We start from the raw sequence: 23,597 nt of genomic DNA, 5'->3' as shown, positions 1-23,597 counted from the left end.
CTACTGAGTCATCGGATCCAGGGCAGACAGATCCAGAAAGGTTTCGTCAGTCTGAAGAGCTCTGCCATTGCCTGGACATGGGCTCGGTTAAAAAAAACATCTAGGGACAAAGTCACCTTCTTCCACTAGTATCCAAAGGCCCCAGGCCATGCCCTGACAGTGTTGAGCTCACAGTTCATGGTGGGGCTGTTGCGAACACACCTCTTCCTCTGACTGTCCAGATAGCACCCAAGCTTTATTCCCTGGTGAGTCCCCTCCAGAGTCACTGTTGTGTCAGAGCATATATAGTCATGTTTGTCTGTGCTCATAGCCCATGCTATCCCCTGTGCCCAGCAATGAACAAGGCACAGATTTATCTAATAGACAACATCTATATAGGTAAGACAGGAAGGAAAATTAAATTGAAAAAAAAAAAAAACAGGCAAGTGTCAGGGGCCACACACATCCCGCACTTGAGTTCAAGGCCAGCCTGGTCTACAAAGCAAATTCTAGGACAACCAGGACTACACAGAGAGACCCTGGCTTGAAAGGAAAAAAAAAAATCCACTGTACTCTCTCACATGAGATGGGTCCCTGTCTAGTTGTAACCCAATGGTTAAATCAATAGATTTTTGAGTCAGACAGGCAAATTTGGAATCCAGGTTCCCTCACACGTGTGACCACAGATTAAGCCCTGGATCTCAGTTTCTTCATATGTAAAGTGGGGGTTATGCCACCTCTGCCCACTGAATAGCTTTGCGGTAAAAAGATTTAGTGGGTTGTGCGTGGTAGCACACGCCTTTAAACCCTCTGGGAGGCAGAGGCAGGTGGATCTCCGTGAGTTCAAGACCAGTCTGGTCTACAGAGAGAGTTCCAGGACAGGTTCCAAATCTACACAGAGAAACCCTGTCTCAAAAACAAAACAAAACATTTATCAGGGTGTCTGTTGCAGGGCAGGCACAAGCCAGCAGTGTCCTTCTTAAAACCAATTATAGTGTCCTCCTCTCAAGGGTGCCGGTGCACAGCGTCCGTACTGTATAGCCCAGCACCCTGGCTTCCAAATCCATCTAACCCTGAGGTTCCAAGGGAAGGTTGGGAAGGGATTTCTGTTTCAACTCTCTGGGCTTTTTTGATTCTGTGTGTTGCACAGTGAAGTATCAGACCTCCAGTGACAACAAGCCCTGCTGTAAAGGCAGGGGAGAGAGAATGAGAATTTATCCAGTTTGAACACAGGGCCTCATAAGGTAGACAAGTGCTTTACCGCTGATCCATGTCCCTACCTCTTAAAAGTGGCTCACACCTGTGATCCTAGGATTCAGAAGGCTGATGGAGAAAGACCATGAGCTCCAGGCCAGTGTGGACTAAAGACTGTTGACATCAACCTGGTTGTGAATAGGGTCCCTCCGTGGGTACGGAGCAGTTATGACAGAAGGGGCAGAGGGAACTGGTGAGACAGCCAGGTGCATAACAGCACATGTGCACAAACTCTGATCTCAGTCCCATCCCCAGAACCCACGGGAAGATGGAGAGACCAGAGTCTATAAAATTAGCCTCTGACCTACACCCCCCATATAATAAAGAGGGATGGAGGTATGAATAATGAGTGAACTCAAAAACCAGGCTACTGCCAAGCTCTTGCTGTTCTAGGATCAGAACAGTTTATCGAGGTTGCGGAGGGAAGGCAGGAGGGGGGAGAAAGAAGGAGCTCCTTGCTTCCAGTGTTTATTTGGTCCCACCTCCTTCCCTCATCAGACTTGTGGCCTCCAGAAGGTCCAGGGCAGGCAGGAGATGGGACAGAGAGAGCAGAATATGCTCTTTAGGTACAGAATCTCTGACTGAGGAGTGCAAAGGCTCTGGACCTACCACCAGGAAGCTGTGCATGCCCACAGCTCGAGCCCCCTGGTAATCACAGGGGTAACTATCCCCAATATGAGCCGCCACCGCAGGTTCTACATGAGCAAGTTGCAAGGCCTCGTGGAAAATTCGTGGGTCTGGTTTAGGACAGCCCATAGCCTCAGAAGTCAAAACAAACTCAAAATGTTCTCGCAGGCCAAGGCCTACTAGGATGTCCTCTAGTCGTCGGTCAAAATTGGAGATCACAGCCAGCCTCAGACCCCGCCTGCGGCACTCCTTCAGGGTGGTCTCCGCCCCCTCCAACACCTGCCAGGTGGAGGGGCTGCTGAAGTCCTCATAGAGATGATCAGCAATGGGAATAATGGCCTGGGCATCTGGGACCCCTGCCAGATGGAAGGTGTGGAGGACCAAGTCTTTCCACCATTGACGGGAGGTAAGGCCGCAGTTCTGGCCATAGTTGGGAAAGTTGTGGCTCTGAGCTCGGTATGCCTGCCCAAAGGCTTGTTCCAGGGCTGTGGCTTCTACCACCAGCCCATGGGCTCGGGCCTTGCTGGCATATTCCTCCCCAACAGAACGGCGGAGCTTGATCAGGGTATCCTTTATATCCCATGTCAGAAGACGCATCTGCAGCCGGTGTGCCATGGACAGCAAGGTCACTGTAAGTCACAGATCAAAGAAGATACTAAACTGGTTCAGGTCACCTCTACAGCTTCCCAGGCTGGGTAGGTCAGAGTTGTAGGCAGACACGAGGCACTTTGGAAATGTCTTTCGGCACAAGATCCTGGAATGAACATTGGCAGGTGAGATGGACCCTGACTTGGGTCAACATTCCGAAGGACAAAGTTCACGTCCTGAGAAATTACTCTCTGAATACCTGTGCCTCATTTGGTAGAGGGCTTGCCTAGCACACATAAAGCCTGGGCTTGATCCCCATACTGAATAAGCTTGGCATAGTGCATACACCTATAATCCCAGCGATTAGGAGGAAGAGAAGGCAGGAGAATCAGAAATTCAGTCACCCTTGGCTACATAGCAAGCCTGAGACCAACCTGGGCTGATCCTGTCTCAAAAAATAAAACCCAACGAAGATTTTTGGACTAAATGAAATTATGCATCTGCTTCAATCCAAATTTCTGGGCATCTTATGAGCCATATGTTGGGGAAGAAGACAGATTTCTAGCCCCTGCGGCATTCCTAGGCATTAAATGATAAGGATTTCTCTGTAGACAAATAACTACAAAACAAGCATAATGAAGTCAATATGTAGCACGAGGCTGTAAGTCCAGAACCCAAGTCAGTCTCTGACCTCGGGACATTTCCTTAGCAGGTGAAGTTCTGGGGTCTTGAGGCTGGGCATGGTGCTCCAGGTGGAGCTGAGCTCAGCTACACAGCTTTGTAGGTCAAAGTCGGGAAGCAGTTAAGATTGCTGTTATCTCTATGTTGTATTTTGCCTTCATGTAAGTACACCTCAGTCACATTTGGTGCCTGTGTCAAATGCCCTGGAACAGAAGTTTCAGACAGTTGTGAGCTGCCGTGTGTGTGTGTGTGTGTGTGTGTGTGTGTGTGTGTGCTGAGAACTGAACCCAGGCGATCTGAGCCCATGACACTGTTAAAATTATTAGTAAACGTGATTCTTCTTTGAAGACCCACGCTTGAGTATGCCCGACTTTCTCCTGACTTTCATGACTAAGCCTATATTAAAATATCAGTAATAAAATCTCCAACTTCATCAAAAAAACAAAAACCTGCTAGTAATGTCGAAAGAGAGGATGGTCCCTGGTCTGACGAGCAACATGGCTGGAGAGGGGAGGATGGAGCCAGTGAGAGGTAGTTTCTTGCCTACGGTCACAGTCCGTCTGCAAACACAGCCAGGATTAGAACCCAAATGTCCAGACAGGGTTCCCTTCAACTGGACTTTGCTTACCTATATTTATATTCTTTCAAAAGCTGGGTTATGCTGAGCCTGTACAGGGTGGGACAGAAGAGAGTCTGTTCCTACCTGGCTCTGAGCTGCAGCTTCTCCATCCTTGCTAGAGTTTGTAGTAACAACTGCCACCGAGGCCAACTCAGAAGGGCAACTGACCCAATGCCCAGACGCATTCTGGACTCAGAAACCGATTGCAGCTTTCTCCCCCAGACAGACCTGACTGCAGACAAAACTGTCTCTTTGAATCTGAGGGGGCGGATTCATTCAGAATGCTGCCAAACAGGCACAGATAGAGGTGTGGGTAGGGGAGGGCGCTCAGAGAAATGTGACAGAGAGGAGGATTTAAATCAGCTTGACAAAGGGAGACCAGTTTAAAGGGGCTCTTACTGCTCAAGTGGGTAGGCCGAGGCCCAACCAGGAACCTGACTGCATCCTAAACACCTCGGGACACCTCTGGCTCAGCTATGGCCCAGGAAAAAAAACGTGTAGCGGGGTGGGGGCTTCCAGACAGGCCTGACCACCCTGAAAGCAGCGTGACCCGGGCTCCAGCGTCCCCCGCTCGGCTGCACAGCGCCCCCACGGCTCAGCGGCTCCCACCCCGGGACCCGGCACCTACCTGGTTCAGGGAAAGAGACCAGAGAGGCAGCGGCTGCTCCACCGGTTCCACACAGACGCAGAAGCTCGCGACCCGCGCCGACTTGACAGTACTTCTCGCCCCGCCCTGCTCTGGGCGTCACCAAGCTCCTCCCTCGTCCTGGTCTCCGGTCTTTGTTCCTTCCGTTACCCCCACCCCCCACCCCCGTAGCCTCCCTGCTCCGGGTCCCACGCTGTCCCGTCGTCCTCCTGCTTCTCAAGGTCACAATCTCAACCCGTGATTCTCTCAGCTTTTCTCTACCCCGATGCCCTCCCCCGCCCGCGTCCCCACTTCCCACATCCCAGGAAGGGGGACACCCGGGGAATTACCTAGACTGATTTGGGTCTCAGCCTGTCTCCCCTAGCGCATGTAGTGAGGACTCCAGCAATGCGCTATTGATGCATCTTTGTTTTGAGAGACCCCAATGGGTTCTAGAAAGAAATAGCTTGTCACACCCACAGAGGTCATTGAGGAAAGTAGGGTCCTCTGCAGTAACCTAGACAGTTTAGTTTAGTTTTTTTGAGACAGGACAGTTTTGGAGCCTGTCCTGGAACTAGCTCTTATAGACCAGGCTGGCCTCGAATTCACAGAGATCCGCCTGCCTCTGCCTCCCCAGTGCTGGGATTAAAGGCGTGCGCCACCACCGCCCGGCTAGACACTTAGTTTTAAGATAGGGTTCCACTATGCAGGTCAAACATCTCTTGCGTCAGCCTGCCAAGTGCTGGGATTATAGACACGCCACCACCGAGTTTGTCTAGCCTAGGTCTTAAGGGTAAGGAAGAGTTGTATTTTCATAACTGAAACACACATTTATCTTTAAAAAAAAAAAAAACTGTCGGAAGCAAACAAAGCTGCACCCTCAACTTTGTTGATTCGCCACGTGCTAAGCAAGCCGTTGTGCTCTGTGCCTGACCCATTCCTTCTTCACTGAGGACACAGCAGGGAAACGGCAGTTTCCTGCCTATACGAAAATCAAGCTAATACATAACGTGCTCTAAGTGCCCCCAAGGATTTTGGGAGAGGCACTTCCCACTGCTCTTTATTGCCCTTCCCCCACCAGCACCCTCTTAAAATATGTTATCTCCTGGTTCTCTGTGGACTTTGGATGAACTCAACTTGTTTCGCTGGGCCTCAGAAAACAAAGTGCAAAGTCATGGGCCAGGGGCTCTCACTTGCCACACCGACTTTGTCACAAGGTTGTTCTCAGAAATGGAGGTAGGAAGGGTAGCCAGGACATCAGAGTTCCACCTGTTTTTCACAGAATCCAGAATCCCTGACTGTCTCTTTTTAGGGTCACCTCAACTAACCCTTTAGTTTAGATCCCAACGCAGCCACTCTGGGGACTAGACAAAACAACTTCCAACAGAATCCAGGCTAGCTTTAAGTGGATTTCCAAGATAATTAACGTCACCTGTCGTTCCATATGTCCTCCATATGAAGATGGCATGACAGAGCACAGAGAAAACCTCTGAGGATTTATGAAGATTCTTTTTAAATGAGAAAACAGACTGCTGGATGTTTAAGAAGTTTGTTCGGGGTCACACGGCACACAGCACAGAGCCACACACTGCATATCTCCAGAGACTGTTTGTCGGTGTATGTCTGCTCACCTGGAATCATGGCCTCCAGAAGCGGCTAGGTTTGCTAGTTGCATATACAATTAATAATAACGAAGAAGTGGAAGCTGCAGGTGTCCCAGTGTCCTGGGGTATCACAGGAAAGATGGTGGTGGTCTCCGATACTCTGTATCTACCTTCTTTTTGATTTGCAAGTTCCAAGATAGGTACACTTGGCCAGGTGGCATACACCGGCAAGCCCCATTAGGAAGGCAAGGCAGAAGGGTCACTCCAGGGGTCACGCCAGCTTTAGCTATGGAGCAGGACCCCTTCACACAAACAGTACATGGGTACGACTTAATATGTCCTCATCCCATAACTAAATTACAAAAATCCCCTACAGTTTCAGCCTTTTTTAGTTCATTCCATGCCCTCAGGCTTGTTAGTATGTGAATGCTAGCTTGGGCTGTTTTCTCTTTGGGAAATCAAGTTTCTTAGAATGGAGCATTGCCCTCCAGGAGAGCTCCTGTCGAAGACTAAGGAAACACAGGCAGGGGCATACCTGCCAGGCACACATCTCTTATTACTTTTAATTTTTCATTTACTTTTTTAAAGTTTCAGTCAAAACACACAGGAAAAAGTGTATATGCCTTTAATCCTAGTACTCAGAGGCAGAGGGCAGACTGATTTCTGTGAGTTTGAGGCCAGCTTGGTCTACAGAACAAATTCCAGGACAGCCAGGGCTACATATTAAGACCACATTTTTTTTTTAAGTATGTTTTTGAGTTTTAACAGTATGGATACCCTACCCAGACCCCCCTCCAATCTAGATGCCACGAGCAGGTCTGCTTTCACTTGCTTATCCCCTAAATGATAGCAAAACCCTCCACCTTGCCCTTTTGAGATAGGATCTCACACAGTAGCCCAGAACTATGTTGGTGCCCTATTTCACCCACAGCAATCCTAAGTGCTGAGATTCAAGCCTGACCCACCATGACCCCACTTCTTTATGTGCGTGGTGCTGGAATTGAACCAGAACTGGGGACGTACTCTTCCTACAACTGATCCACACCCTGGGCTTCTGGTTTTTCGAGACAGAGTTTCCCTGTGTAACAGTCCTAGCTGTCCTGGAACTAGCTCTTGTAGACCGGGCTGGCCTCAAACTCACAGGGACTCACCTGCCTCTGCCTCCCGAGTGCTGGGATTCAAGGTGAGCGCCACCACTGCCCAGCTGGGTTTTTAATTGTAATCTCACTTGTTTGTGAGCTGTGTAAATGGAACATGGCAGGCACATTCTTGTATCTTCCTTTGATTCTAAGTTTTATTAATCCACATCACACTGTGTGGCTGTCTCGTTCCTTTTCAGAACTGTAACATTCCATTATTTTATTTATTTATTTATTTATTATGTATACAATATTCTGTGTGTATGTCTGCAGGCCAGAAGAGGGCACCAGACCCCATTACAGATGGTTGTCAGCCACCATGTGGTTGCTGGGAATTGAACTCAGGACCTTTGGAAGAGCAGGCAATGCTCTTAACCTCTGAGCCATCTCTCCAGCCCTAACATTCCATTATTAAAATAGAATACACCTCAATGCTGATGGCACTGGGTTAGTTCCAGTCTGGAATGATCACACATACTAGAAAGTGTTCTCAACAATTTTCTCTTAGGTTGGTCTCCAACCTTGGCTTATGATCCTCACATCTAAGTAGCTGAAGACAGCAGGCGCATGTGAACCTACTAAGTGTGTCTCAGAGAACACCAGTAAATACTTTTGTCAGGACACCCTCATCAAGTATGCTTCCTTTCAGTAGATAGATTTCTGAAGTGGCTGTACTAGTAACTAGAAGTCTCTTGTTTTGCATTCTCAAAGGCCATCTACCTTTCAGTGTTAGAAAAAAAGGATTTATGACACCTCAATGCTCCCCACCCCTTTGGTGCTCATGCATGTGATTTTGTGAATTGTTGATGTGTTGCATGGGATAGCCTTGAACTCATGATCCTCCTGCCCCAGGTGTCCAATGCTGGGTTTATAAGAATGTGCTACCACACTTAAGAGATGAAAATGGAATGCAGAATAAGTCAGGAACTGAGATCAATCCCCCTGCCTGCACAAACTGGCAAACCAGTCCCAGTGTGCTTACAGAATTATATAACTCTCTCTGTCTCTCTCACACACACACGCACAAATACCAAAGTGGGCATGTGGTAGTCAGAAGACAAAATGTTTTGGAAGTTAATTCTCTCTTTTCAGTGGGTGCTATGCATTGAATTCAGGTGAGGCTTGCAAGGCAAGCACTTAGATCTGTTGAGTCATCTCACCACTTCCAAGAAGTAAACCTTTACACTTATTGTTATTTTGGCTTTTGTTCTATTCACTAATCCAAATACAGAGGCTAAGTTTTGACAGATTGTTGGATCAGGTTCGAGGAAGTGAGTGACACCAGCTCAGCTCAGCACATAAAAGGAGACACCCAGACTTAGAGGGAAATGCATTTCAGGCAGAGAGGACCATTGGTACAAGAGTCAGGGCCTTGCCAGCCTTTCATGCAATGGGGCAGCTCAACTGTTGCCCCTTAGTCCATAGTGAGTGAGCCAAATGGCAGGCATGTGACCAAGCAGAGCAACCGCAGCTCTTCCGGCAGGGGAGGGACAGAATGGATATTTTTTCTGAGATTACAAACCTTAGGGGTCCTTTCAGGGTTACAGGGTTCACATAGTTTACTGGGAAGGCTTATCTACAGCAATAAAGTCTACACAAGGCCAAGAGTAAGTCTTTGACCCAGGGACACTTCTGGTCTTATCAAGATCTTGGCGTGAAAACCAGTGGAACTGTTTTTTCTATTTAACTGTTTTAGCCTGCAATCAAACCCACCCAGAATCTGGTCCGCCACAAATCACAGGCCCTTCCTGTGGCAGTCCATGTGGGACAAAGGCTGGAAACCCATGGTCTCCACTTGGGGGAGTTAAGTAGCTGGTTAAAATGCTCGTCAAACAGACAAGCTACAGCCTAAACTGGCACATTTGAGAATGAAAAACCAAGTCTTACTCATTGAGGTTTCTGGATGCCTTGCCAGTCTGTGAAGGAAGACGGCAACCTTTCCAGAAGACTCTGTCCCTTCCTGATTTTAAAAAAATAACCCTACCCTGCAGCTGGGATTCGTCTAGAAGTCCTGGCAATCATCCTGCTCTAACTTCATGGGCACAATTGCCCCTCCTACCCTAAGCTAGATGTAACTGCCCATGACTGCTTTCTAAAGATGCCACCAAGTGGACACTTTAGGTGACAAGACTCCAGGGGGCGCCACTGACACCTGAAGGAAAATGGGTTCCTGGGCCTTCCTGTCATGCCAAAGTTGATCACACACAAGCGCCAGCCATGCGTTCACTGCTGCTTACTGGAGAGTGTCAAGAAGTGGTTAAAAGCAGAGACTTTGGAGTCAGGTCAGAATGCAACATCTGGGTTTCTTTCTAGCTGTGGTCTTACCCAGTTCTGCCATAAATACGGCCTTGGAGAAGTGCCATCAAATCTCTAGACAGACCTTTGTCACTGCCAAGAATCCCAAGCTAAACTTACCTTGGACCTGTTTTCTCCACTAAATGGCCCACCTGCCACCTAGACAAGCAAGTTCATCTCTCATGTCCAATTTACCTCCTAATTATGTCCTAAATACATCTATTTTGGCCGGGCGGTGGTGGCACACGCCTTTAATCCCAGCACTTGGGAGGCAGAGGCAGGTGAATCTCTGTGAGTTTGAGACCAGCCTGGTCTACAAGAGCTAGTTCCAGGACAGGCTCCAAAGCCACAGAGAAACCCTGTCTCAAAAAACCAAAAAACAAAAAATCTATTTTGCATCCCTATGGTCACTTAGCCCACTCAAACACCTCATCTGTATCATGTCATGGTGTTGAGGTCATTCTGCTGACATTCTTGGAATAAAGTTAGGGAAATGTGACCTTGAACCCATGTGGTTTGGCCTGAAGCTCCACTCTTGAGGTCACCTGCTTGTATCTTTCCTGGTATGCCAGCCACTCGTCCTGTGTTCATAGCTTTGGGTCCCAGGAACTTTACACAATGGTTCTTTCCCTAGAACATTCTTGCCCAATTCTGTCTCAGCTTAGCTGCTCATCCAAATATTGGTCCTTCAGGGAACAATTCTCTGAACTTTCAGAGGTCGGGACCTGGTGACCTTCACACTTCACTTGTGTCTGTCTGCTCAGTGTCTACAATAAGTTCCTGGGTACATCGGTTAACATGTTGTATCTGCGGGGCAGCACACCTTCTGGCTTTCTGCATTGACTTGGTGACGATGGCTCTGGGATGGCCAAGGAAAGCCACCCCTAACACATGAACCATTTTAACTGGAGAAGAGCTCAGAGGCGGTGGAACACGTCTAGGAGATAAGACAGTTCTAGTCTGGTATACTTCTGGCCCAATGATGGGGTGTCTCAAATTAGTGATCTGAGCTCCAGACCATCGATCTAGGCTCAGGCTCCCAGAAAGGGAATGTTTAGGACTGTTAAGATCTGATTTTGCAGAGAACCCAGATAACAGTGAGGACCTAAGAGAGACATACACGGATCTAATCTACATGGGAAGTGGAAAAGACAAGATCTCCTGAGTAAACTGGGAGAGTGGGGGGACTGTGGAAGAGGGTAGTAGGTAGGAGAGGGGAGGGAAGGGAGGGAAGGGGAGAAAAATACATAGCTCAGTAACAACTTTTAAAAAACCTGATTTTGGAGGCTACCCTTCACAAGGTGAGAAACAGGAAGCTCAGCTCTTATGGGTCAGTCACAGCTCTAATGAAAGTTACCAAGAGTTAGGACCAGTCTGACCGCAGAAGCTGCCAGTTTATAACCCAATAATTCTACATTTTAAAAACAGATTTCATCTCGCTTTAGAGTCTGAACTGAACTTGCTTTGGTGCTACAATGAAGACTCTGAAGTGGGGTGAGCTGCAAACTAGCCCCAACTATAATGTTCATTAGTGGCAGTGCGTGTCAGATGTCAGGTAAACTGAAAGCAGCCGGTGCTTAAGACACTCCCACTCCCTCCTGTCCTTTATTCCCTTCCACCAAAATCTCTAGTCCTCTTTCCAGATTCTCTCTTTTTTCCTTTTTTTTTTTTTTTCTTTTCGAGACAGGTTTCTCTGTAGCTTTGGAGCCTGTCCTGGAACTTGCTCTGTAAACCAGGCTGGCTTTGAACTCAGAGATCAGCGTGCCTCTGCTTCCCGAGTGCTGGGATTAAAGGCATGTGCCACCCCACCTCCCAGCTCTCCAGATTCTCTTGAAGGGCTAGGATAGCTCAGTGGCAGAGCGCTTGTCTTGATAGGTGAGTATTCAGTACTTAGTGGAGCAAATCAAACCACAGCAAACCACCTCAGCATCTTTAAGATGGCTGTCATCAGATGCCAAATGTGTGGGAAGTAATCACTCTAAGCTCCAGCCTGTTATTCACCTTCCTCCTGGACTGTCCTCCAGTCCCGTAAAACTCCTCCTCCCAAAGGGGTCTCTGAACATCTGTCCTCTTTGTCCCTCTGAGGTCTCAGCTGAGGGGCAGCTTCTGTCTTGACCCTTTCCTTCTAAGCAAGTATCACTTCAACTGCTTTGTTATGTCTTATCTGACTCCCCTCTCTCTGTCTAGAGACAAGCTACTGTGTGTCCTGCTGAGTCCAAATAGCCCTGGGCAGAAGTTCTCAGGTGTGTGTGTGTGTGTGTGTGTGTGTGTGTGTGTATGTGTGTGTGTTCCCTCTGCTTCTGGGATTTGAGCCTCACTAATGCATAAGTCTTCTTTGGGGTTCAAGATCCAGCTGCTCCCATCTCGTCACAAAGCCCAAGGCCTGTGCCTAGGGCTCCTGGCTCCTGCCAAGCTGAAGCCACACCTCAGAAGCAGGGAGATGAATCTCTGGGCTGAGCCAGGGTGGGAAAGAGAGTGGGAGCTCAGCATGTTGGCAGGACCACCCACGGTGCTGCGCCTGCCAACAGCACGGTCAGGAAGACGGCACAGTCACAGTTCCAGCATTTACTTTGGTTTCACTCAAGGCCCAAGGAGCTCTGTCAAGATCAAACCCTATGCTCTCCATCACTCTTCCTTTAGCCACTTCAGCAACTGGGGTGTAAAGTAGGTGATGATAATGTCGGCACCTACATAGAAAACAAAAACGAGAGGGTTATGACATCAGCTCTTAGCACATGTGGGAGAGGAGGGCCAGGCAGGGAAGGACCACCATGGAGAGGCACAACATGGTGTCACAGCCCAAGACTGAACCTGGGGCCGGATTTGCTGATGTGTGATATGTACAGAAGAAGCAGGCAAGCACAAGCCTGAATGTCCTAGCTGTCTGGGGAAACCGAGGCTCAGTGCGGCACTGAGACCAAACTACAGACATTTCTAGCTGAGGCTCTTTCTCCTCTGCCACGTCACTCTGAGATCTAGCCAGACTTAGACCCATGTCAGGAAGCAAATAACTACCCACAATTCCAATTCCAGTTCCCAGTGATCTGATGTCCTCTTGTGGCCTCTGCAGGCACTGCGCATACATAATACCCCCGCCCCCTTTTTGAGAACAAGGCTTCTCTGTATCTTTGGTGGTGCCTGTCCTGGAACTAGCTCTGACCAGGCTGGCTACAAACTCAAGAGATCTGCAGGCCTCTGCCTCCTGAGTGCTGGGATTAAAGGCGTGCGCCACCACCGCCAGGCTTCAATTTGCTTTTTTCTATGGACCTTTCTGGTAAGTGGGGATAACCGGTATCTGCTGTTAAACCCACCCTGATGACCAGGATGGTCTGTGATACTAGCAAAACCTGCTCCCATTTATAAGGTAATAAGAATATACACTGCATATTATCTCAGGCACTCCTCAGGACAGTATATACCAGGTATCTTATCCCAGCCTATGGACCAGGACCCCAAGACTGACAAAGCGGCTTGCCCAAGCTCTCACAAACAGAAAGCTGTATGGCGGCCCTATTTCTGTCATCGCTGCACAGTTGTCTGCCCTTCCTCATACTCTTCTCTATTTGTGCCCGGTGATCCAAACTTCTGGGCAAAGAATCCGAGCTTCTCAAGACTTCTGCTTTCTTTCTTGGGCAGAGTGCCCATCAGGCCCTGTGGCACAAGTCACAACCCCCCCCCCCCCCCGCTTACCAGCTCTGCGGAAGGCAGTCACAGACTCCAGTACAGCAGTCCTGAGATCAAAGGCCCCAGCCTGGGCTCCGTGCCACAACATGGCAAACTCTCCTGACACCTGGTATACCGCGAGGGGGAGCTCGGGGTGCTGCAGAGAATGGCAGATGGGGTCATGTGACTGTCCCTTCCTTCCTGCCCAGTCTGAAGAATCACTGCCACTGAGAGCCAGCTCACTCTGAAGCCGTCCATCCACAGCTGTCTAAGTGCTGCCATGAGCCAGGGCAGAACTAAGCAGGGTGGGAGAGAGCTCCTGTTCTGGCTCAGAGATTGATTCTACAGCCCCCCTCTTCTTTAGGGTCCACTATAGGGGACAACCTCTCCCACCCTACATTCTGTCCTTACCTTGTCCTTCACCTCCCGCACCACATCCAGGTAGGGCAATCCTGGCTTCACCATGAGCATGTCAGCTCCTTCCCGAATGTCCCGGGCCTAGGGATAAGGGCGAAGTGTGGGTAGCCCGAGACAGGGACAGGACAGGACAGGTGAGTATGGGGTTTGAGATCACTCACAACGGCACGAAGGGCCAGGCCACGGGCTCCAGGAGGCAGCTGATAACAGCGGCGGTCCCCAAAAGCTGGGCTCGACTGAGCTGCATCCCTGCAAAGAATATCACAATGCTGGGGTCCAGCGTCAGGAGACTGGGCCAGGAATTTAATAGACCACTGTTGACGCCACTCACCGGAAAGGGCCATAGAAACAGGAGGCAAATTTGGCACTATAGCTCATCACAGAGACCTAGAGAGAAGACAGTGGAGTCTAGGCCGAGTCAGCCCTTCCCAAATCCAAGGGGTCAAATAAGGGAAGGTCCTCAGGCAGGAATCAAAGGACCTATAATCTAGTCTCTGAACACTAGGCCTTGATTTCTCTGAGGCTGAGGTGTAACCCAAAGGGCTCACCCAGCGTCGCTCTCAATTCTGAGACGCACTGTATGTACTGGCTCATGTGTAGGTACGTGTGCGTGCACACGCATGCGGAGCACAGACAACAACGGCAGAATTCCTTAGGTGCCGTCTGTTTCTGAGATAGGATCTCTCACTGGCCTACAACTTTACCAAGGGTAGGCTAGCAGGCCAGCAAGCGCCACCTCCCCATCATTGGGATTACACACACACACACACCACCATGCCTGCTTCTTACATGGGTTAGAAGATCCGAACTCAGGTTCCTCACACTTGCAAGCAAGTGCTTTACTGACTGAGCCATATTCCGAGGGCTGCCCAGGCCCTCTCTGTCCATCCATCCTCACACCCCGCCCTGCCCTCAGGTCATACCCTGTTGCCAAGTCCATGTTTTAGTAGGGCAGTCTTGATGGCTTCGACACGTCCGTCCATCATGTCTGATGGAGCTACAACCTGACATCCTGAGGGACAGAGGGTGACCTTCAGAATTCTGGATCTTTCTTGCCCACATGCCAACTCCCTGTCTCTGCTACTACGGCACTCACTCACCTGCCTTGGCATAGGCCAGTGCCACCTCTGCCAACCGCTGTCGGCTTTCCTCAGCTAGGAATGCGCCTTTCTCACTCAGGAGGCCTGGGAGACAAGATGGTGATTGGGAGTGCACCTTGGCCCTTGTCTGTCCCCACCCTGGGGGACCGCTGGGCTGAGATAACAAGGTCTGTATGCAGGAGCTCACCACAGTGACCATGGGAGGTGTAGGGGCACAGGCAAACATCACAGGCCACTAGGAGGTCAGGGAAGGTCTTCCTCAACAAGCGGACGGCCTCAACAGCCGGGGAGTCCTCAGAGTCAGCTGCAGAGCCCTGTTCGTCCTGGAACCGGGGAAGGACAAGGCGGCACATCTATTACACACCTTTTCAGAAGGTATGCTGGCTGCCACCGAAGAACACAAGCCCAGCCCCATTTACAGAGTACAGCAGAACCACCCAGTTAGGCTGTCACAGGCCTACTCATGAGCTTCCTGACCTGGGGTCAAAGGCAAAGAATACAGCAATGCGACTATGGCCCCCAAAGCCTGCCCAGAGCAGAGCAAGGCCACAGTGAGCGCAGCGCTTCAGTCCTCCCTCCCTCGGCCTTCCTTTGTCTTTCCTTCCTTCTTATATGTGTGTGTGTGTGTGTCCGCATGCGGAGACCACAGGCCAAAACTGGGTGTCTTCCTCAATCACTATCCACCTTAGTTTAATTTTTTTGTTTTGGAAGTAGGATCTCACCATGTAGTTCTGGCTGGCCTAGAACTAGCTGTATAGACCATGCTGGCTCTGAACTGAGAGAGAGGCTGCCTGTCGTACCAATCTCATGCTGGGATTAAAGATGTGTACCACCGTGCCACAGGTGTCCAATCAGGGAGACTGGCTGTCCCGCAAACCCCAGGAGCCCCAGTCTCTACCTCCTCAGCACTGGACAAGAGTCATGCACTGCCTCTCAGCTTTTCAGAATGGGTCTTGGGACTGCACTCAGATCCTCAAGCTGGAGCAGCAAGCTCTACCAGCCCAGGCACTTCCCTCATCTTCCTCTCCACTCTTCCATTTGTCACCTTGGGAACTCTGCTGGGGACACCAAAGATCAGGACAGCGCGCAGGCCTGCTTCCACCAGGGGTCTCAGCATGTCCTCTAGCTGGTTCACGCCGTACCTGGGGAAGGGCAAGGAAGCGCAAAGCACTGAGGGAACAGGTCTCCTGCCCAGGCCTCCATGCCTTTGAATAGTGCTTCTGTTACAAGCCAAGCTGCAGGCTGGGGGTATAGCTCTGTGGAAACACACTTGCTAGCATGTGAGAAGTCCTCAGTGAAGAGCCAAGCTGCGTAGGGTACCAGGAGAGCGCAAGCCCCACAGTTCAGGACCAAGTAGCAGCATACCCACCAGAGAGATGGGCAAACTGGGTCACGATCAATCGGCAGAGCTATGCAGTTAGCTGTGGCAGACTCCTCCCGTCTCAAGCTCAGTTCCTGCCTACAACAGCCTCTGCCCCAATGTCCCCGATGGTGGGATGCTTGTCACTTTATGAGGTTGCCTCCCCTACTAGCTAACAGTTTAATCTCCATGAAATCCTTCTTTCCACAGTGTCTTTCCATATCTGCCACCTGTTAAGTGTGCTTCTACTTTCTGGGACCTGCACCTGTGAAATCTCTCCTTCCACCATCCCCGCCACCCACCATAACCCCTACCTGGCCACGCCTGGGAGGCTGGCAATAGGCTGGACATCATCAGGAACATCCCTGCAAGAGTTGGGGAGGGTTATGGATTAAGGGCTGTGGACTGAGAAGGATGGGACGGGGAGCTGGGATCTCATGTCTGATCCCCCTGCCTGTTCAGAGGGTCCTTGTGTCTGAGCCAAGCATCTCCTTTAGCCTTAGGCGCTTCACCTGGATCCTTGTAGATTAATTTCTTCAAGCACTTAAGATTTACCCAATAGTTCTCACGTGCTAGGTAGTGTTCTAGGTACTGATAAGAACAGTGAGCCAATCAGGCAACAATCCCTGCCCTCCAGAGTTGGGACGCATAAGGGTGCCTTTTTCTTCCTTGTGAAGAGGCCAGGACTGCAGGTGCCTAGCACAGTACCTGCTATGCAGTAAGTACTCCACAAATATCTTCTGTGGTTGCTAACAATTGCCTCTTAACTCAGACATAACATTTGACCCAGATACTTCCTCCTCCTGTTTTAACCACCAAAGCTCTGGAATGGCAAGGGTAATCTTGACTTTACAACTGGAGTGACTGAGTTCTTTTCGGAGCTTGTATGGTTCCAAAGACCATAGTCCCCAACCTCACAGACCACTTTAAGGCTTCCTCCTCCCAACAGGACTGCTGCTCCGGGGCTGGCACACTGCTGGGGACTCACGTGACAAAGATGGGATAGATGAGGTTGGAGGCACTGATGGTGGAGGCAGAGGCCTGCCAGGTCCGCAGCAGTGGGTGGAAGTAGCCGCTGTGCAGTATGGACTGGTGATGCATGGTGCAGGCCAGGGCACAGGGCAGCCCGCTAGATGGACTCTAGGCTCCGGGGTGTCTGCTGTCGACTCAGCTCTGTGGGGGATCAACAGGAAGCATAAGACGTGACATTCGGAGGACAGTTCTTTCAGGTTTCTACCTCCCCTCTCTCCAGCCTCTGCATCTTATAGTACGGTTTTACCATCTGCTGCCCCTCCAGAACAAGGTAAGGCAGGGAATCCTGTAGAAGTTTCAGAGAAATTTCAATCTAATGATAGCATTTGGGCTGTAGCTCCCAGGAATGATAAAAATTACATAAAACTTCTGGCAACTTTAAATTGTATCTTAGTAAAGAATCTGAAGATTAGAAATAAAAGAGAAACAGAATGGATTCTTCCTTGTACATATTTTGAGAAGTACTGTTCATTCAACATTTAAACTTCATTTAATCCACGAAAAACGCCCATGATTAAGGCAGATTGAGAGGTTAACTTTTTTGTTTTTGTTTTTTTGTTTGTTGTTTTTGGAGACTTGTTTCTGTAACTTTGGAGCAGGTCCTGGAACTAGCTCTCGTAGACCAGGCTGGCCTCAAACTCACAAAGATCCGCCTGCTTCTGCCTCCTGAGTGCTGGGATTAAAGGCGTGCGTCACCACCCGGCTTTTTTTGTTTTGTGACCTTTTTTTTTTTTTTTTAAATATTTATTATGTATACAATATTCTGTCTGTGTGTATGCCTACAGGCCAGAAGAGGGCACCAGACCCCATTACAGATGGTTGTGAGCCACCATGTGGTTGCCGGGAATCGAACTCAGGACCTTTGGAAGAGCAGGCAGTGCTCTTAACCTCTGAGCCATCTCTCCAGCCCCGTGACCTTTTTTTTTTAATGTGGTGCCGTGGATCAAACTCAGGGGCTTTGCATATGGGAGGCAAAGATGCAACTACTAGGTTACAGCCCCAGCCTTAGGATTTTGTGTTGATTTTGAGGTAGGGTTTCACTACGTAATTCAGGCTGGCCTCAAACTTGCTTAGCAAGTATTTTAGATAAGCAAAAAGAAAAATGCCCTGGAATTCCGCTGCCAGTGCAAAGGACTGTTAATGCCTTGGCACGTGAACTGTGGCAATAGGCACAATGTATTCCAAGATCAAGCACTGTGCGCATGACTGGACAGAGGGACACACATGTACCTCCCCTGTACAGTGTCCTCTAAAGAGCGCTTACCACCAAGGAGCCTTCTGTGCTGGTCAAGTTCAAACAGCTAATCCTCCTGTATCTAACCTCAAGGTTTAGGATTATGTGATTCTCAGACAGGAACCCCAGGCTTCTGTGAACGCCAGGCAAGCACTCCACCAGTCCAACTGCTTGTTTTGTGACGGCGTGCTCCTCTCTTTCCCTAGGCCTACACTCTGCAAGCCTCCCCCTCTCCCGCGTGGCTTCCTTCTTGCCCACTTCACAATGCCTCTTATGCAACAGTTCTTTGTTGGCACTGGCTTATCTTGCCCTAGTAAACAGAGCTTCTACAGGGCAGTCCTGCCTCCCACACCGCGCTCTCCCCACATATGGACTCTTAAGACAGAGCAAATATTTCATCCACCGAGCACAAGACAAAACTGCATGCCTCACAAGTGATGTACGCCTGAAGGAAGCCTGGGTGCCACATTGTTTTAGGAGCACCTACTGTGTGCCAGCCCCCCCCACCAGCAGCACCCTCACACGTGCCTTTTGGAAGTCATAGGCTAATCCTGGGGGGGGGGGGTGGGCAGGGGCAGCCCAGGCCTACATGATCCTGGCACCCAGAGAGGAGGGCAGGAGAGCTGTAGAATACAGGGCTTGGGGTCTCTTCTGTAGGATGTGTGAATCCGGCAGGGGGAAAGGTGAGGATTACTGTGGACTGTTCTGAATACTCACGGATGTAACAGGGGCCACGTGACAGAGGTGGAGGAATTGAGACAGGGACAAGCGTTCTGAGCAGCAAATAGGGCACTGGCCTGACGCGCCTTTAAGAGAACTCTTGTGGGAGGCAGAGGCAGGCGGATCTCTGTGAGTTCGAGACCAGCCTGGTCTACAGAGCTGGTTCCAGGACAGGCTCCAAAGCCACAGAGAAACCCTGTCTCGAAAAACCAAAAAAAAAAAAAAGAAAAAGAAAAGAAAAAAAAAAGAGAGAACTCTTGTGGCTGAGGAGATCATACAGGAAGCAGAGTCGCAGGGGGAGGTCAGGAGGCAGAGAAGGGCCATCTTGAGGCAGCCAAGAAGCTGTCTCCTAGGGCAGATGCTCTGACCCAGGGGACAACGGAGACAGGAACAAAGCAGGAAGAGGGTAGTGGGATGAAGGGTTGGACAGCTAGTTTCATTTTAGACATTTGCTTTTGGAGATACCCTTTGGCTACTAAGCAGACAAGTTAAAAAAAAAAAACAAAAAGCCACAGAAAGTGGAGGCTGGTAGTTTTGAATCCCTGGCTCTTCGAACAAAGGAAATATCCAGAACCAGAGGGGAGGTACTTACCCAAAGTCCTGCAGCAAATCAGAAGTGGAAACAAGTCCAGAGCGCTGGACTCCTTCGCTGCGCCCTGCGGTGTTTGTTTCTCAGTCCCCCCAACTAGCTCAGGGGCCTATCTTATCCCATCTTCCTCCTTGGTAGAGCTGGGGTTATCAGGACCACACAGGACCAACCCTATCACCACACCCCTGGGTGGGCCAGCCTCATCACAGGACACGGGCGGCCAGGCCGCCTTAGAGATGTCACACTTAGCACACGCAAGGATTTATCTACCCACTTTGTGCAAAACTTGGCTCTCTTATCTGCCAGGAGTTAGCTGAGAGGTAAAATTATTTGCTCTACACTATATAGCCAGTTGGTGAAAAAACCAGAATTTGACCTTGTTCTGGGCTCCAGTTGGTCTCCCTCTGCGGACACTGATCTACTGAGTCCAGCAGGCACAGAGCACTGAAGGTAGAACTTAACTCATTTAATTGCAAAAATCAATATAGCGTTCAGTGAAATAGTTTGGAAATAGAAGCCAGGAGAGGTTATGGAACTTGCTCAATGCCATTGTGGCTTGGAGCCAGATTTTGAAACCAGGTGCATATTTGGATTCATCTGCCCAAGAACATTCTCTGTAGCAGGACCTGGCTTCTGGAATCCACACCTGCATTCCCTGGCTCTCACTCATCGCCTGTAAAAGCTTAAGGGAGCAACTGATAGGCCATCTGCCTGAAAGTAATACTTGGAGGGCCACCTAGGAGCTGTGTGGTTCTCCAAATTCTACTTCAAGGTAGCTGGGAGCTATGGGGGGAGGAGTGCAGAGGTGTGGGCGGTGGGAGCTACAGGGGGAGGAGTGCAGAGGTGTGGGCGGTGGGAGCTATGGGGGGGGAGTGCAGAGGTGTGGGCGGTGGGAGCTATGGGGGAGGAGTGCAGAGGTGTGGGCGGTGGGAGCTATGGGGGAGGAGTGCAGAGGTTGGGCGGTGGGAGCTACGGGGGAGTGCAGAGGTGTGGACGGTGGGAGCTATGGGGGGAGGAGTGCAGAGGTGTGGGCGGTGGGAGCTATGGGGGGGTGCAGAGGTGTGGGCGGTGGGAGCTATGGGGGAGGAGTGCAGAGGTGTGGGCGGTGGGAGCTATGGGGGGAGAGTGCAGAGGTGTGGGCGGTGGGAGCTAGGGGGGGGAGTGCAGAGGTGTGGGTAGTGGGAGCTATGGGGGAGGGGGGGAGTGCAGAGGTGTGGGCGGTGGGAGCTATGGGGGGGGAGTGCAGAGGTGTGGGTGGTGGGAGCTATGGGGGGGTGCAGAGGTGTGGGCGGTGGGAGCTATGGGGAGGGGGGGGAGTGCAGAGGTGTGGGCTGTGGGAGCTATGGGGGAGGGGAGGAGTGCAGAGGTGTGGGCTGTGGGAGCTATGGGGGGGGAGGAGTGCAGAGGTGTGGTTTTGCTTCCAGGGACTAAACTCCTAAACTGCTGGACCCCGTGCTCCATCACTGAGCTACATCCCCAGCCAGAACAGCACAACTTGGATTTTGTTAAATGTTGAAGATGTTATGCCTAGGAGTATTTTGCCTATGAGCATGTAAATGCATCATGCATTTGCAGCGATGGCAGAGTTCAGAAGGGTATAGATAGATTTTTCTTGAGGCTGCCAGCTCACAAAATATGACACGTAGACTTACTAATTATAAAAGCTTGGCCTATAGCTTCGTCTCACTAGCTCTCACATTTCCATTCTGCTACATGCTGCCACGTGGCTAGTGGCTTTTACTTCTGCATGTCTTGTATCCTCTGCATCTGGCTGGCAACTCCACCTTTCTTCTTCCCAGAGCTCTCTGTCCAGAAGTTCCTGTTATACCTCCGGCCTAGCTAGTTATTGGCTGTATAGCTGTATATTAAACCAATCACACTGACATATCTTTACATAGTGCAATCAAATATCTCACAAGAGAAGGGGCTGTGGGATTCCCTGGAACTAGAATTACTTATGGTTGTTGAGCTACTATGTGGAGTCTAGGAACTGAACCCAGGTCCTCTGCACTGAAATTAAGAGTAATATCTTTTGTCCATGTTTAGGTTTTTATTTTGGCTGTCACCAGAAAAAACTGAGAGAGATGTCAGTGCAAATTAAAAAGAAAAAGAAGAGTCCTATGTAACCCTTCACACTTGGATAGGAGAAATGAAGGATGGAAGGAAGCTGGCTCACTCCGTGGACGAGGCTCCTGACTCACTCCAGTCTGCCACAGCAGGTGTTTCATTCAAGTCCACACGGTGGAGAGGTGCCTGGAATTGCTTCTGCTTCACAGAATCAATTCTAGATCAGAATTTTCCTTTGAGAGTTCCTTTGGAGTCTGGAAGATTCTCAAACAAGGGCAGGGCATTTTCCCCAAACTCAGAGAGTTTGCAAACTTCAGCTTTAATCCCACGCACTAACAGGAATACAGGAAGCTCACCTTCTCCCTCATTTAAAAGAGCCTCCCTCTGCTAGCAAGCTGCCCGAAGTGGACAGAAAGAACTGTTTCTGGGTCAAACAGCCACAGAGTTGACTCTAACTTTGGGCAAGGCCTTTTAGATGCCCCCTTTCAAAATCTAAAATGTGTTGATGAGATAGCGATGAGGTGTGTCTGACACACCAGCAGCACAGTAAGCTGGGGTGAGCACACAGTACTGTGACCCTGCCCTGCAACCAAGGAAGGACATACATACATTCCAGCCAGTGCTGGGGAGAGAATGGGGCTCCAGCAGCATGTGCTAGATAAGGAGGAGAGTCAAGGGAGCTCCCTGGAGACAGTGCAGGGCCATAGAGGTCTCCCCTTCCTCAGGAGGCGATGCCCCTAACTTTGGGGTGAGACTGCCACCAGGTGTGGCTGAGAAAGAGCTTCAGGGCCTGGGCTCCCAGGCTGTGCCCCATGGAGGATTCCAGAGGCTGTGCTCTTGGCATAGACTGAGGTGAGCTGGTGCCAGTTCTGGCAGGCTCTGCAAGGGTTGGGGAATAGACACCTCAGGAGGGCCAGCTAGGTGGAAGGTCTAATGCTGGGAAATCTGAAGCATTCTCAAAACGGCCCAGGAAAGGCAGCTATGGGCAGTCGGACCTGAATACTTTAGCTGCCACAGTATTAGAAGGGATCGGACAGAAAACTAGACCTTGTCTAGTCCGCTGGCTTAATCTCCCCTGCCATGGTTTAGCCATTTCAAACTAGGAGTTGCCTTTCCCAGATTGCTAGAAAATTCTGGCTGGGAGCTTTCTACATCCAACAATGGTAAAATTGAACTCTGAGAAGGACAGAAGAACAGGGCAGCAGGAAATCTGGTCCAAAATTCAGGAGTCCAGCAGCCCTCAATTCTCACTATGGCCTTTGACCCTAGAAGAACAGAGTTCATACATGATATTCCCAGTAGAGATGAGCCGACTGAGTGCTCCAGGTGAGGGAGGAGGGGAGGGAAGAGGTTATGACCTAGACCTGACCACTGCTGGTAGCAGGAGAGTTAACTGGGATTTAAAAGGCTTGAGGGCAAACTCTTGTTTTCATATGCTTGACCTCCTGTCTTTTCCTGTGGTAAAATGGGGCTTCAACTGACCTCAATGGGTGGTTGTACTGACTGAAGGAGCAGATTGTTTTCCCCCAGCTCTCCAGCCTGCCAGACACCTCGCGCTCCGAGACTCCAGGCCTCGGAGAGGGGAGGCGGGTGGAGCCCACTTTTGAATCCCCAAGCCTGGACGCACAAGACCGTGTAGCGGCAAGATTCCGCCCACTCTAGAGGGTGCACCAGGACTGCGTCTCCGCCGCAGCGCCAGAGCGTCAGAAGCACAATGCCATCCGGGATGCCCACCCAAACCACCACTTGCCAGAGGACGGGCCCGCTCACCTACCACGGACACTGCTCCCCCGCCGCAGCTCCGCTCCTGACTCCCGCCTCTCCCGCTCTAGAGAGCAAGTCCACGTAGGGGCGGGGCGACTCACCCGGAAGCGGCTCTCCTTCTGCCCGCCCCCTCGGGCGTGCAGCCTACGCTCCCCTCAAGGCAGCCTCTGCTCGCTGGGCCTGGCCCACGCTCCGAGGCTGGAATCTTGGCTAATCTGGAGTCTTCAGGGAGCTCGAGAG

At 50.4% G+C, this 23,597-nt stretch overlaps 2 protein-coding genes across 5 annotated transcripts; both read right to left on the bottom strand.

The window, feature by feature from the left end:
- Positions 1 to 1,621: 1,621 nt before the first annotated feature.
- On the bottom strand, positions 1,622 to 4,465 carry Hdhd3 (haloacid dehalogenase like hydrolase domain containing 3). Its single transcript, XM_057784815.1, has 2 exons — positions 4,377 to 4,465; positions 1,622 to 2,614 (listed from the first exon to the last, which is right to left on the bottom strand). Exon 2 carries the CDS (start codon positions 2,473 to 2,475, stop codon positions 1,702 to 1,704), a length of 774 nt encoding a protein of 257 aa, XP_057640798.1. The 5' UTR covers positions 2,476 to 2,614; positions 4,377 to 4,465; the 3' UTR covers positions 1,622 to 1,701.
- A 2,870-nt stretch (positions 4,466 to 7,335) lies between these two features.
- Positions 7,336 to 23,524, bottom strand: Alad (aminolevulinate dehydratase). 4 transcript variants are annotated; one of them, XM_057784035.1, is made up of 13 exons: positions 23,368 to 23,440; positions 21,703 to 21,847; positions 16,940 to 17,124; positions 16,266 to 16,316; positions 15,637 to 15,733; positions 14,779 to 14,914; positions 14,592 to 14,675; positions 14,415 to 14,503; positions 13,823 to 13,878; positions 13,653 to 13,740; positions 13,486 to 13,572; positions 13,102 to 13,231; positions 7,336 to 12,098 (listed from the first exon to the last, which is right to left on the bottom strand). In XM_057784035.1, the coding sequence occupies exons 3-13, from the start codon at positions 17,050 to 17,052 to the stop codon at positions 12,037 to 12,039; spliced, it is 993 nt and encodes a 330-aa protein (XP_057640018.1). In that variant the 5' UTR covers positions 17,053 to 17,124; positions 21,703 to 21,847; positions 23,368 to 23,440; the 3' UTR covers positions 7,336 to 12,036. The 4 variants fall into 4 exon arrangements, with proteins under 4 accessions (XP_057640018.1, XP_057640015.1, XP_057640016.1 ...); XM_057784032.1 differs by lacking the exon at positions 21,703 to 21,847 and having other exon boundaries at positions 23,368 to 23,524; XM_057784033.1 differs by lacking the exon at positions 21,703 to 21,847 and having other exon boundaries at positions 23,364 to 23,435.
- Positions 23,525 to 23,597: the final 73 nt, after the last annotated feature.

This window comes from Chionomys nivalis, chromosome 11, assembly GCF_950005125.1.
Source record: "Chionomys nivalis chromosome 11, mChiNiv1.1, whole genome shotgun sequence".
NCBI lineage: Eukaryota > Metazoa > Chordata > Mammalia > Rodentia > Cricetidae > Chionomys > Chionomys nivalis.
Note: the sequence above shows the minus strand (reverse complement) of the source record. Positions and strands in the feature narration are given on the sequence as shown.

Excerpts from the sequence above, each read along its gene's own strand:
- Alad (XM_057784032.1), bottom strand. The coding sequence starts at position 17,052 with ATGCATCACCAGTCCATACTGCACAGCGGCTACTTCCACCCACTGCTG. Across the intron at positions 14,676-14,778 it reads CACCTCCCATGGTCACTGTG|GCCTCCTGAGTGAGAAAGGC; the intron begins GTGAGCTCCTGC and ends CTTGTCTCCCAG. Across the intron at positions 14,504-14,591 it reads ACTGGCCTATGCCAAGGCAG|GATGTCAGGTTGTAGCTCCA; the intron begins GTGAGTGAGTGC and ends TCTGTCCCTCAG.
- Hdhd3 (XM_057784815.1), bottom strand. The coding sequence starts at position 2,475 with ATGGCACACCGGCTGCAGATGCGTCTTCTGACATGGGATATAAAGGAT.